This window comes from Pristiophorus japonicus, chromosome 13 (genome assembly GCF_044704955.1).
Source record: "Pristiophorus japonicus isolate sPriJap1 chromosome 13, sPriJap1.hap1, whole genome shotgun sequence".
Taxonomy (NCBI): domain Eukaryota; kingdom Metazoa; phylum Chordata; class Chondrichthyes; family Pristiophoridae; genus Pristiophorus; species Pristiophorus japonicus.
In genome coordinates this window covers 147,412,706-147,426,872 of record NC_091989.1, presented here as the reverse complement: position 1 = coordinate 147,426,872, position 14,167 = coordinate 147,412,706, and the positions used below count along the sequence as shown (strand labels likewise).

The following is a 14,167-nucleotide window of genomic DNA, read 5'->3' as shown; positions in this document are numbered from 1 at the left end:
CGCTCTACTCGGAACCCCTTGGAAGGTGGGCAGAGGAAATGTTACAGGGACACCCTCAAAGCCTCCCTGAAAAAGTGCAACATCCCCACTGACACCTGGGAGTCCCTGGCCAAAGATCGCCCTAAGTGGAGGAAGTGCATCCGGGAGGGTGCTGAGCACCTCAAGTCTCATTGCCAAGAACATGCAGAAATGAAGCGCAGGCAGCGGAAAGAGCGTGCAGCAAACCAGTCCCACCCACCCTTTCCCTCAACGACTATCTGTCCCACCTGTGACAGGGACTTTGGCTCTCGTATTGGACTGTTTCATTTTAAGAGTGGAAGCAAGTCTTGCCTATGATGATGATGATGGAACTGAGTCCATGATCAGATCAGCCATGATCTTATTAAATGGCGGATCAGGGTCGAGGAGTCAAATTGCCTACTCCTGTTCCTATTTCTTGTGTTCACTCAAACTACTAGTCAGGGAAGGTGCTGGCACCTCAGTGGGCAGCACCTGCACCTCCACTTCATCCATCCCCTCACCCCCATGCTCTTGGTCCGGAAGGTGGGATTGGAAGATGTTCTCCTCTTCAGGCTCGTCCTAGTCTGAATCATCTTCTGCATCGTCTGGGTTGGCCTCAAGTTCTGCAAAACATAACAGAAGAGACAAATGGTTAGCAGCAGAGGAGGCAGGATGGTATGAATAGTCTCACACAGTGCAGGCAGCAGGCTGATTTGAAGGACCACGATGAATGATAGCACATTGCATCAACCGAAGCGTAGTTGACTGAGACGGCCCCATGAATTGAAGTATGGCTAGCCCGCGCAGTACTTAACATTTCACAAAGCCAGACTGTGGAATTTGCAGGACTTGCCCTCTCCCTCGAGTGTGGGCCCAGCTTGTGCAGTAATGGTTGCTTTTCTCCAGGCAGGACCCATCAAAGCCGCGACCCTCTCTTCCAAGTGTGTCAGTGGGTGCAGATTTGCCGGGCCGCCTCCTGTTTGAGTTCTTTCCCTTTCGTTGTGTGCCACTTTCCTCTGCAAAGATGAAAATAAAACTTTTTAGAGAGGGTGTCTTTCTGTTGGGTGGGACATATACAGCTGGTCACATTTACATTACAATTGCATTGAATAAATGAAAATATTACTTACACTAACTACTTGACAAAGATCCTGCCACTTCTTTTTGCACTGGCCTCCAGATCTCTGGGTGGTCACCATTGCAAAGTAATCTTCTGCAAGTTGGTTCCAGCGTTTCTTCATTTCTTTGGGTGGAACTTTTATGTGATCTCTGCTGGAATCCAGCTCCTTCATCTGACCTCAATCACAGTAACTAATACCTCCACTTCATCCTGTAAGAAATTCTTGGTCCTTGCACCGTGTTGCATCTTGTATTGCAGCTCTTATTTTTCCAATGTTCTCACACACACAACTGGCTCTTTAAAAAGGGCCGATTGCAGACCGGGAGCTGTACTGCACATGCGCACCCATAGGAATAATGTCAAAAACGTTGGGGTTTTTTCCGTGCATGCGCAGAAGCTGCAGCATTGTTTTTTTGGTGCAGACAGCAGGCTCCACTGCCCCCCCCCGGCCGATGTGTTGTGCCAATTTTGGAAAATATAGCAGGGAAACGTGGCACAAATATTTTTGGAGTATTTCTGGCCTAGAAAAACGGCCGTAATTCTGGCAATATGCCAAAAAACAGCTTTGAGCAAAATTGAGCCCTTAGAACGGCCCAGAAACTTTGGCCAAACTTGCAGATTTTATTCTGCTCAAAAAAAAAGCATCGTAGGCCAAAAAAAGGTGCAGAATGGTGGCCAAAATTGAGCCCCACATCACAGCTTTAGAATGTAGGTTTATAATATATAGTGACTTTCATGCTGAAATGTCTCCAAATACTTCACCCAGTTAAGTACTTTTTTGAAGTGCAGCGAATGTTGAAATGTAGGCAAGTGCAACTGTTGTGTTAGGATCTTATAAAATCACCCATGAAAAGAATCGGCAGTCGATCTGGGTTTTTTCTCTAGCTGGTATTGGTTTAGTAGTATTTTTCTATATATATATTAACTATGTAGAATGGAACAAACACTACCAGAAGTTAAGTGACTTCCAATAACTAGCTGAGGAATTTGGTTACAACTGAATTCTAATTGGATGACTTTTTTTTTTGCTGCTGAGAAAACTCTACTGATGGAAGTTTTGCTGTTGTCTCAGATTTCTCTCTTACCCCCCAGCCCCCTCTGCCTGGAAGATAACCTCCGTTGTGTTTTACTGTAGGTACGATACCTGTTTGAATGGGTGGATGAAGATCCAGAGGAGGAGGACGGACTTGTGTTGAAATCAGAATTCTGTCACCCTTTGTGTCAGTGTCCAAAGTGTGAACCTGTACAAAAGGTATTATTGCCCTTTTATGTAACATCAACTGCTCCTTGCTCTTTGCTTATCTAAAGTTGTGATTTACATAGAAACATAGAAAATAGGTGCAGGAGTAGGCCATTTGGCCCTTTGAGCCTGCACCGCCATTCAATGAGTTCATGGCTGAACATGCAACTTCAGTACCCCATTCCTGCTTTCTCGCCATACCCCTTGATCCCCCTAGTAGTAAGGACTACATCTAACTCCTTTTTGAATATATTTAGTGAATTGGCCTCAACAACTTTCTGTGGTAGAGAATTCCACAGGTTCACCACTCTCTGGGTGAAGAAGTTTCTCCTCATCTCGGTCCTAAATGGCTTACCACTTATCCTTAGACTATGACCCCTGGTTCTGGACTTCCCCAACATTGGGAACATTCTTCCTGCATCTAACCTGTCTAAACCCGTCAGAATTTTAAACGTTTCTATGAGATCCCCTCTCATTCTTCTGAACTCCAGTGAATATAAGCCCAGTTGATCCAGTCTTTCTTGATATGTCAGTCCCGCCATCCCGGGAATCAGTCTGGTGAACCTTCGCTGCACTCCCTCAATAGCAAGAATGTCCTTCCTCAAGTTAGGAGACCAAAACTGTACACAATACTCCAGGTGTGGCCTCACCAAGGCCCTGTACAAATGTAGCAACAACTCCCTGCCCCTGTACTCAAATCCCCTCGCTATGAAGGCCAACATGCCATTTGCTTTCTTAACCGCCTGCTGTACCTGCATGCCAACCTTCAATGACTGATGTACCATGACACCCAGGTCTCGTTGCACCTCCCCTTTTCCTAATCTGTCACCATTCAGATAATAGTCTGTCTCTCTGTTTTTACCACCAAAGTGGATAACTTCACATTTATCCACATTATACTTCATCTGCCATGCATTTGCCCACTCACCTCACCTATCCAAGTCACTCTGCAGCCTCATAGCATCCTCTTCGCAGCTCACACTGCCACCCAACTTAGTGTCATCCGCAAATTTGGAGATACTACATTTAATCTCCTCGTCCAAATCATTAATGTACAATGTAAACAGCCGGGCCCCAGCACAGAACCTTGCGGTACCCCACTAGTCACTGCCTGCCATTCTGAAAAGTACCCATTTACTCCTACTCTTTGCTTCCTGTCTGACAACCAATTCTCAATCCATGTCAGCACACTACCCCCAATCCCATGTGCTTTAACTTTGCACATTAATCTCTTGTGTGGGACCTTGTCGAAAGCCTTCTGAAAGTCCAAATATACCACATCAACTGGTTCTCCCTTGTCCACTCTACTGGAAACATCCTCAAAAAATTCCAGAAGATTTGTCAAGCATTATTTCCCTTTCACAAAAATCCATGCTGACTTGGACCTATCATGTCACCTCTTTCCAAATGCGCTGCTATGACATCCTTAATAATTGATTCCATCATTTTATCCACTACTGATGTCAGGCTGACCGGTCTATAATTCCCTGTTTTCTCTCTCCCTTCTTTTTTAAAAAGTGGGGTTACATTGGCTACCCTCCACTCCATAGGAACTGATCCAGAGTCTATGGAATGTTGGAAAATGACTCAATGCATCTGCTATTTCCAAGGCCACCTCCTTAAGTACTCTGGGATTCAGTCCATCAGGCCCTGGGGATTTATCGGCCTTCAATACCATCCTTGATGGTAGGTGGTCCAAGGCTTGGTTGGGGGCAGTGGTGCACTGGGGTTCAGAATGGGGGGGTGGGGGGAGTCACAGCCATTGTACTCACCACGTGCTGGAGGAGGAGAGGAGGCCAGGCCATCAGTGCGGAAGGAGAGGTCCAGGTTGGGGGGGGCGGGAGTTGGGAGGGAGAGGAGGTGGAGGCCCGATAGCCAGGTCCAGCTGCCCAGTCGCCGCAGGAGGTCCAGCCGGGAGGTCCAGGTCACGTCCAGTCGCTGCAGGAGGTCCAGCCGGGAGCCCAAGTCGCGTCGAGTCACCGCAGGAGGTCCAGCCGGGAGTCGCCAATGTGTGGTATGGCGGGAGGCCTGAGGTAGGCCCGAACTTTGGGATTCACGGGGTTGGGGTTAGGGTGGGGATTTAAGTCTTTAAGACCCCCTATTAGGGTCTATTGGGGCTCGGGCTGGGGAAGTTTAGACAGTGGGAGGAGAGGGGTTGAGGGTGGGAATTGCCGAGGAGTTGTTTAGCAGGGGAGCTCCCTAGGGAGCTGCTACCCCGACGGCTGCCATCAACGTATGCAATTAAAGAACACTTTAGTCTTTAAGCACCATCACTAAAACAAACTACCTGGTACATTTGGGCAGGACAGGTAAGATCAAACAAAATATTTAATTTTCTAAATTTTGAAATGAATTAAATGTACCGTAAAAAATTGCGTTGTATAGCTTTATCAATTGGACAAGTTTACAATTAAAGCAGTGAGTTTAATTGCTGTTTATGGGGCCTTGTTGTATGCAAATTGGATGCCACAATTCCATGTATTACAACAGTGGCTATACTGCCCCACATGTATGAAATGGTGAGTGGAGCACACGAGATTTCAGTTGAGTCCACAATACATCTCTGAAAAGAAGCACCACAATTCTTTCAGAAATGCCTGGATTACCCTCCCACACACACACACACACTGACTGGCTCGGAGTACGTGGTCCAGGCTTTTCTGGAAGATAATAAAAAAAGAAAAAAGGAAGCTGCAATTACTGAGTAAGGACTATAATATACTATAATTTCTAAAGCAAAGATCACAATAACTGAGATCTGTGTATAATATCTTAAATCCAAAATTGCAACTGTTAATTTAGAGGTGAAACTTCTTTTAGACACTTGAAATGATGATGGAAAGCAGAAAACTTGATATGTATACCACTAATGTTTCCTGATCTGTAAATCTCAGTAGATAATTACTATCATTTTTACATTCACCACTGCTTTAATAATGTAGCACAGTGATTGTAATGCATGCTTATGTTATTCTACAGTTGAGGAATACAGTACACCATGTTAATCATAAAAGACTAATGGCTAATGTGATCTCCATAGAAACTTTCCAGTATTACTATAAATGGATTGGGTGTGAATTCTGCCAACCAGGATGGCTTTACCCCATTACATGTGGCTGCTCTGCATGGACATTTTGACCTGGTCTCACTTCTACTGCGTCATGGTGCCAATGTCGATATGAAAAACTCCCATAATTCAACACCACTCCACCTGGCTTGCCAACACAATGACCTTCAGGTAAGCAGAGAAAATGACCTGTATTAAAGTTTTGTATTGTGAAGTATTTCAGATTTCTGTTTCCTGGCATTCAGGTTACTAGTAAAAATACTCGATGGTTGAACTTTGGAGTATAAATTCTCTCCTTCCCTGTCTCAGGAATAATTAAAAAAATAACCTGGTTTTATCTTCGCTGACTGTCCACTGAGTCCCTCTGATGGCTGGGAATGTGGGAACTCACAACATAGGGAATACCTGCCTGACTTCCTCAGGCAGCCTGCATGGCCTACTCTCCTTTCTATTGCAGTATTATATCACTTTGAATACATTGCAGAGAAAGAAACCTCAAGACAATCAAAAGCTTGGAAAGAATAATGTTGAGTAGCTATCACTTCTACTAGACTTGTGCCAAAATACATATAGACCCATACAAGCAGCCTGTTGCATAGTTGCTGTTCTTCCTGTACTGACAGACTTTTGCGTATGAATGCAATAATCTTTATCTGGGGTGCAGGAGGCAGTAGGATTTGTGCAGGATTTTCACATGCAAACACTGAACTGTATATTACTCTGCTAAAACATTGAGCAAGTGCTCCAAGAGCAGGTGGTTGGCAACTAAGAAAATAATGGTGTACTTTTATAAAGAACATTATATCGTGGAAAAAATATTTACCACCTAGCCGAGTGTGCTGCTTCTTAATGTGGACTTGGACAAAGGGGAAGCAGTGGCCTCATGTCCACCCAATTCACAGATGCAAGTCCTGCTTCCTCCCATGGGGAATTAGTTGATGGGCTACTGTAGCTCAATTCTCCAGCTACTCTCTAACTTGAGCCAATCGATAGAGAGTTCAATCACACCAGGCCAGGGTCAAGCATACAAGTTAGGCTGATGGCAATAGAACAAAATTTAGGCCTGGTAATAAATTCACCTCCGAATTATGGGCCTGAATCCAGTTGGGAGACACATTTAGAAAATAATAATCACAGGTATATAAAAGTATTATGGAAGCTGAACCGAGAAAAAACCTCTACTTTATTCAAGTAATGTTTCTGTCTGCTATGTTTTGAGTAACGAGCCTTCAGTTTTGTTGCCGCTGCCATGTAGTCATTGTTTTAACCTGCATTGAAATACAGTAATTTATTGAACCATTTTTCCATTTCTTAGGTAGGCTTTTTAAAAAATTCAAATGAATAAAATTGAAGAAGCCTAGAGATATAGAGATGAGAAAACAGAAAAAGAATTCCAAGTGATTATATAGTGTTACTACTTTTCAGACTCCATTTAATAGTTCATCAGACTGAATTACAGATTGCTTCTTCAGCTGCAGTCTCTCAGAATTGTGCTTTGGAGTTTCTCTACGTGTTTAATTTTCACCCTGCGATGTTTAGAGAAATAACAGAGCAAAATTCCAAGAATACGCTATCAGATCAAAGCAAACCTAGCTTCCTTATTTCATGAAGAATAAATGGGTTGAGGTTTTAAATGCAAAATGTTATGAAAATGGCAAAAATCTGTTCGACTTTCAGCACTCCACAGTAATTTAGTAAATAAAAAAAATTCAATCCTATCCCTGCTGCCGTGCGAAGAACGCTGCAGCAAAATGAGGTAGGTCATAAATTGACTCTATACAAATGTAAAGTGAAATTGGCATAAAGGAAGTTTCACTTTTAGTTATTAACTCAGTGCAATTTGCAGATTTTCTCAGATGTTTATTCTGATGTGCTGAGCATCTGTTGATCTTCTCATCTGTGGAATGCAACTGGTCAAGGTTGAATAATATAGTTTATACTCTTTGATTGAAAACACTTTTGCTACATTCTGTGGAATTTTCAGAGATTTATCTTTCAAGTTATACCTATGGTTATTCATCTTCAGAAGATCAAATAAGTTGGGTAGAGTCCACAAAACAAGCGATTCTATATGGTCTGTGGAAGGAATGGACTTAATAGGCTGTTCCATATGTTATCCTTCCATATTTTCTTGCGTTATATAATTTTGGTAACATTTCTATCCTGATTTGAAGTTAACTTTAACCATTTATCCTTCGCCATGGCAAGTAGTCTTCTAGTTGGTGTCAGACTTGGCTCAGTGATGGCACTCACCTCACTGAGTCAAAAGGTCGTGGGTTCAAGCCTCACTCCAGGCTTAAGCACATAATCCAGGCTGGCACTTCAGTGCAGTACTGGGGTAGTGCTGCCCTGTCTGAGGTGCCATCTTTTATATATGATAAACCAAGGTCCCCCCAAGTCTGCCTTCTCTGGTGAACTTAAAAGATCGCATGGTACTATTCGAAGAAGAGTTGGGGAATTCTCCCACTGTCCTGGCCAACATTTATCCCTCAACCTACACCTAAAAACAGATGATCTGGTTGTTTATTTTATCACTGTTTGTGCAACCTTGCAATGTGCAAATTGGTTCCCGTGATTCCGACAATACAACAGTGACTACACTTCAAAAATACTTGATTGGCTGTAAAGTGCTTTTCCTGAGGTCATGAAAGGCACTATACAAGTTCTTTCTTTTTTGATTGACTGCAAACTAGTTTGATTTTATTTTACAAAGAGAAGTGAACTACTGAGTTCATAATGTATTACATTACTTAACTGGACAAACCTGCATAATAAGATTTATTGATTAAAAATCTGGTGTACAAATACATGGAGTAAATCAGTGTTTCTCGGACTCCATTTTTGATTATTAATAGCCAAATAATTAATAGTCTAAATTTAGTTCACCAGAAATCTAGCATAAGATGTAATGTTCTTAGTCTTTTTAAAAAAAAATGTAATCCTGATATATTCCTATCTACCTACTAGCCCAAGGACCCCTTTTGAACATGATTTAATTAATGGAAAACAATGTAGGATTTTATAAGTATTCAGTATGTTAACCGAGACACTTTATAAGAACTATTATTGCATTTGAAAAGAACAAACCATTTTTTTTAGTTACATATAATTTACAACTATTAATTTTGAACAATGTATAAACATTACACCTTTTCCCCTCTTCAGTTACAGTCCAAGCTTCAATGGGAGATTGTTAACATTCTGGTCAATAAGCATCATAAAATGCTAAGACTGAAGTCCATGCTATAGCACATTTTTTTTGTATGTGTTTAGTTATATTCACTGTTTGATGCGTAGTCGTCGGTATTAGTTTTCAGTGATTGGAGCTATGTGCATCTTGAAAATGAAAGAAAACTTTCCATATTCAAACGATTGCCATTCTTGTGCCACATCTCTAGTTATGTTGACTGAAGGACACAGAATTGAAGAATTTACAGAACAGCAGGAGGCCATTTGGCCCAGTACAATTGTGCCAGTGCTAGCTCTTCACTAGCTGTCCACTCTAATCCTATTTCTATGGCCCTTTTTTTAAATACCTATCAAATTTATTTTTAAACAATAGTCTTTGCCTCAGTAGCCACTTGAGGTAAACCATTCAAAATTCCAATATGCCTTTGTGCGAAAAGAATTCTTCTCGTGTCTCCTTTCTAATACTTTTAGGGCTAGACTTTCCCGAGAGCCATTCAATGCCTTATTGCCTGCCCTGAAATACCGCTAATGCTTTACAACTAATGCTGGCGATAATTTCCATAATTAAGTTAAAAATAATCGCCTGGCAAGAAAATGGATCTTGCACCAGTATTATCGGTGGTTAAAGGCAAAACTAAGTGAAACAGGCGGTTCTTAATGATACGTCCTTACTATACAGTGTAAATGCACACGAGGCCCATGCTTGAGAGAAGGTCAGTCCTTTATTCCATAGCACTCAAGTGATGGAAGTGGGTGGAGCTTCCCCTTTTATATTTGAAGGTCTAGGTTAGGAGTGTCTCCCACAAGTTCACCACCTAGTGGTCAGTGTTCTCAGTGTACAACTTAGGTCAGATTATACATGGGTTACAATGCTGGTTGAATACATGACATCATCTCCCCCCCCTCCCCCCCCCCCCCCCCCCCCCAAAGTCTTATTGGGATCACAGGTTGAGTCTCTCTGGTGGTTTACGCTCCCTTGTAGAGCGCCTGAGTTGGGGCTCGGGTTGTTGGGTGCTGGCCTGAGTGTCTGCTGTGTGCAGTGCCTCAGGCCTGTCCGGACTGCCCACAGTGACTGGGCTCTCCTCCCTTTGGTTTCTGTGTTCGGTCACCTGTGGAGGAGTGAACTCTATATCGTGTTCTTCCTCTGCTTCTTCTATGGGGTTGCTGAACCTCCTTTTTGTTTGATCCACATGTTTGCGGCAGATTTGTCCATTGGTAAGTTTAACTACCAGAATCCTATTTCTCTCTTTGGCAACCACAGTGCCTGCGAGCCATTTGGGCCCTGCAGCGTAGTTGAGGACAAAAACAGGGTCATTTACATCAATACATCGCGCCCTCTCATTCCTGTCATGGTAGTCATATTGTGACTGGCGCCTGCTCTTGACAATTTCTTTCATGGTGGGGTGTATAAGGGATAACCGGGTTTTGAGCGTCCTTTTCATTAGCAACTCTGCGGGTTGAACCCCTGTGAGCGAGTGTGGTCGGGATCTGTAGGCCAACAGGAGGCGTGATAAGCAGCATTGTATGGAACCCCCTTGGATTCTGAGCATCCCCTGTTTGATTATCTGCACTGCTCGTTCTGCCTGGCCGTTTGAGGCCGGCTTGAACGGTGCCGTTCTAACATGGTTAATTCCATTGCCTGCTATGAAGTCCTGGAATTCAGTGCTTGTGAAGCACGGGCCAATGTCGCTGACCAAGATGTTCGGTAGACCGTGGGCGGCGAACATTGCCCATAGACTTTCTACCGTGGCAGAGGATGTGCTCGAATTTAAAATGTCACACTCGATCTATTTGGAGTAGGCGTCTACTAAAACCAAAAACATTTTCCCCATGAAAGGACCTGCGTAATCCACATGGATGCATGACCAAGGCTTGGCGGGCCATGGCCAGGGGCTAAGGGGGGCTTCCCTGGGCGCATTGCCCAACTGGGCACACATGTTGCACCTGCGAACACAAAGTTCCAGATCTGCGTCTATCCCTGGCCACCAAACGTGTGACCTGGCAATTGCCTTCATCATCGTGGGTGCTCATTGTCGAGTTCTCTGATGAACATCTCTCTGCCCAACTGGGGCATGACTACGCGGTTTCCCCACAGTAGGCAATCGGCCTGAATCGAGAGTTCATCCTTGTGCCTGTAAATTTCTCAGGGAATGCCCTGTACGTGGCTGCCCAGTCCCCATTCAGGACACATTTCTTGACTAGAGACAATAGCAGGTCTCTATTTGTCCAGACTTTAATCTGACGGGTTGTCACGGGTGAGCCTTCGCTTCCGAAAGCTTCAACAGCCATGACCATCTCAGCAGCATGCTCGGTAGCCCCCTCAGTGGTGGCTAGTGGGAGCCTGCTGAGTGCATCGGCGCAGTTTTCGGTGCCCGGTCTATGCCGAATTGTGTAGTCATAGGCGGCTAACATGAGTGCCCACCTCTGTATGCGGGCCGATGCGTTTGCATTTATGGCCATGTTGTCGGCCAAAAGGGACGTTAGGGGTTTGTGATCTATCTCCAGCTCAAATTTCCTGCCAAACAGGTACTGGTGCATTTTCTTTACCGCATATACACATGCGAGCGCCTCCTTTTTCTACCATCCCGTAGCCCCTTTCTGCCTGGGACAGACTTCTGGAGGCATAAGCTACCGGCTGTAACTGATCCTTGGCATTGACATAGAAACATAGAAAACATAGAAAATAGGTGCAGGAGTAGGCCATTTGGCCCTTCAATGAGTTCATGGCTGAACATGCAACTTCAGTACCCCATTCCTGCTTTCTCGCCATACCCCTTGATCCCTCTAGTAGTAAGGACTACATCTAACTCCTTTTTGAATATATTTAGTGAATTGGCCTCAACAACTTTCTGTGGTAGAGAATTCCACAGGTTCACCACTCTCTGGGTGAAGAAGTTTCTCCTCATCTTGGTCCAACATGCTGCAACACACACCCGACACCATAGGACGACGCATCGCACGTTAACACAAGTTTCTTACATGGGTCATATAGCGTTAACAGATTGTTGGAACATAACAAATTGCGTGCTCTATTAAAAGCCCTTTCCTGGCTGTCCCCCCAGACCCAATCGCGACCTTTGCGTAGGAGCACGTGTAGCTGCTCTAACAGCGTGCTCAATTTGGGAAGAAAGTTACCAAAATAGTTCAGGAGCCCCAGGAATGAACGCAGCTCCGTCGTGTTACGGGGTCTGGGTGCTCTCTGGATCGCTTCCGTCATGGACATGGTAGGGCTGATCCCGTCTGCTGCTACCCTCAACCCCAGGAATTCTACCTCTGGAGCTAGGAAGACGCACTTCGCCTTTTTCAGTCGCAGCCCTACCCGGTCCAGTCTGCGTAGCACCTCCTCCAGGTTCTGGAGGTGTTCTTCAGTATCGTAACCCGTGATGAGGATGTCGTCCTGAAAAACCACCGTCCCGGGAATCGACTTGAGGAGGCTTTCCATATTTCATTGGAAGATCGCGGCGGCCGAGCAAATCCCGAACGGACATGTGTTGTACTCAAACAACCCCTTGTGTGTCGTGATGGTGGGCAGCTTCTTCGACTCACTCGCCAGCTCCTGGGTCATGTAAGCTGAGGTCAGGTCCAATTTTGAAAAAAGTTTGTCACCGGATAGCGTCGCAAAGAAGTCCTCTGCTCTCGGTAGCGGGTACTGGTCTTGGAGTGACACCCGATTGATGGTGGCCTTGTAATCGTCACATATCCTGACCGACCCATCCGCTTTGAGCACCGGCACAATCGGGCTTGGCCAGTCACTGAATTCGACTGGCGAGATGATGCCTTCCCTCAGCAGGCGGTCCAATTCGCCTTCTATCTTTTCCCGCATCACGTACGGCACCGCTCTGGCCTTGTGGTGTACTGGCCTGGCGTCCGGGTTTATGTGAATCACTACCTTGGCCCCCATGAAAGTGCCAATGCCAGGTTGAAATAATGAGTCAAATTTGTCCAGGATCTGTGAGCATGATATTCGCTCCACAGAGGAAATTGCATTGACATCGCCCCATTTCCAGTTCATGACAGCAAGTCAACTCCTCCCCAGTAGTGCGGGACCGTCCCCCAGGACAACCCAGAGTGACAACCTGTTCTCTGAATCTTTGTGGGTCAAACTACCGTGGCGCTGCCTAGCACCGGAATGATCTCCTTTGTGTATGTCCGTAGCTGTGCGTCAATCGGCGATAATTTTGCCCTCCTGGCCTTGGACGCCCACAACTTTTCGAACTGTTTGATACCCATCAGGGACTGGCTGGCCCCCGTGTCTAGCTCCATTGATACTGAGATGCCATTGAGGAGCACTTTCATCATTATCGGTGGCGTCCTGGTGTATGAACTGTATACGTGCTCCACATGAACTTGCTGAACTTCAGCTTCCAGCGATTTCCCCCAGCGTTCATTTCTGCAGGTATTTTGCTCATCTCTGCAAACTCCGGCTGAGTGTGTGCCCCCACACCTCCAGCATGAGCTGCTGTTTGAAACAAAAGGTCCCTTGTCAGTCAATCGTCCCTGACTGCCCCTGTTATTGCCCTTGAGTGTGCCATTAACAGGTATTGATGGCCACATTGTCCCTTGCAATGGCGTGAATCGCCATTCAGCTTGCCATTGTCTCTGTCAAACTCCCCCCCTGGGTTTGACTACATGTTGGGGCATGCCCGATTGCCCTTGTCTGCCTGGAGAACTGTGTGCTGCTTTAACAATGTTGAATCTCTGTCCCAACCATTCCTTAACACAGTACCTCTCGTCTGTTCTGCTCATGGCCATGCTTGCGTGGTTTAAATCCCAGTTTCACGTCGCCATTGATACGTCCTTACTATACAGTATAAATGCACACGAGGCCCATGCTTGAGAGAAGGTCAGTCTGTGACCTGTCCTTTATTCCATATCACTCAAGTAATGGAAGTGGGTGGAGCTTCCCCTTTTATATCTGAAGGTCTAGGTTCGGAGTGTGTCCCACAAGTTCACCAACTAGTGGTCAGTGTTCTCAGTGTACAACTTAGGTCAGATTATACATGGGTTACAATACTGGTTGAATACATGACACTTAAAATGTTTTTAAAAAATTTACTCCAAGGCTGCAGTTGGGCCTAGGGAGGGGGGAAAACTTAAAAAAAAAAGTTTTCACTGAAGAAAAATTAAAAAGTTAAACATTCCCAAGACAGTTCTGAAGCTAATTGCCGTTTTACAATTGAAAAAAACTAAATTAAAGAACCTTTAACTAACTTACCTTTCTTTGCAGAGTACTCACCTACCACCCCGTTTAAGCAGCTTCCACAGGGCGGTTCTCTCAGTGATCTGGACGGGCTTCCGTTGAGGCCAAACTTACGCCATGGCGATTTTCTTGGTGGTGTACATTGGCGGTTTGCTCCTGGTGGGCGTTTCAAGATTTAGGCAGTATCATTCAAAAAGTAAGGGGGAAACTTCGCCGGGTGGTTTCACTCCCCCAAAACAGCTGCACCGCTGAGAAAACCGCTGAAAATGAAGGTCTAGCCCATAGTTTATGACACCATTACCAATTTGTAAACCAATGGAAACAATTTTTTGCTATTTACCCTCTCAAACG

The 14,167-nt window shown here is 44.9% G+C and overlaps 1 protein-coding gene across 3 annotated transcripts in view; it reads left to right on the top strand.

The window, feature by feature from the left end:
- The window catches only part of ankrd27 (ankyrin repeat domain 27 (VPS9 domain)), a 105,833-nt gene that overhangs the window by 77,344 nt on the left and 14,322 nt on the right, over nucleotides 1-14,167 (top strand). For all 3 annotated transcript variants that reach the window (XM_070898095.1, XM_070898094.1, XM_070898096.1), the window contains exons 22-23: nucleotides 2,256-2,372; nucleotides 5,401-5,598. In XM_070898095.1, the coding sequence (XP_070754196.1) occupies nucleotides 2,256-2,372; nucleotides 5,401-5,598 (315 nt within the window). The remainder of the gene's footprint in view (nucleotides 1-2,255; nucleotides 2,373-5,400; nucleotides 5,599-14,167) is intronic.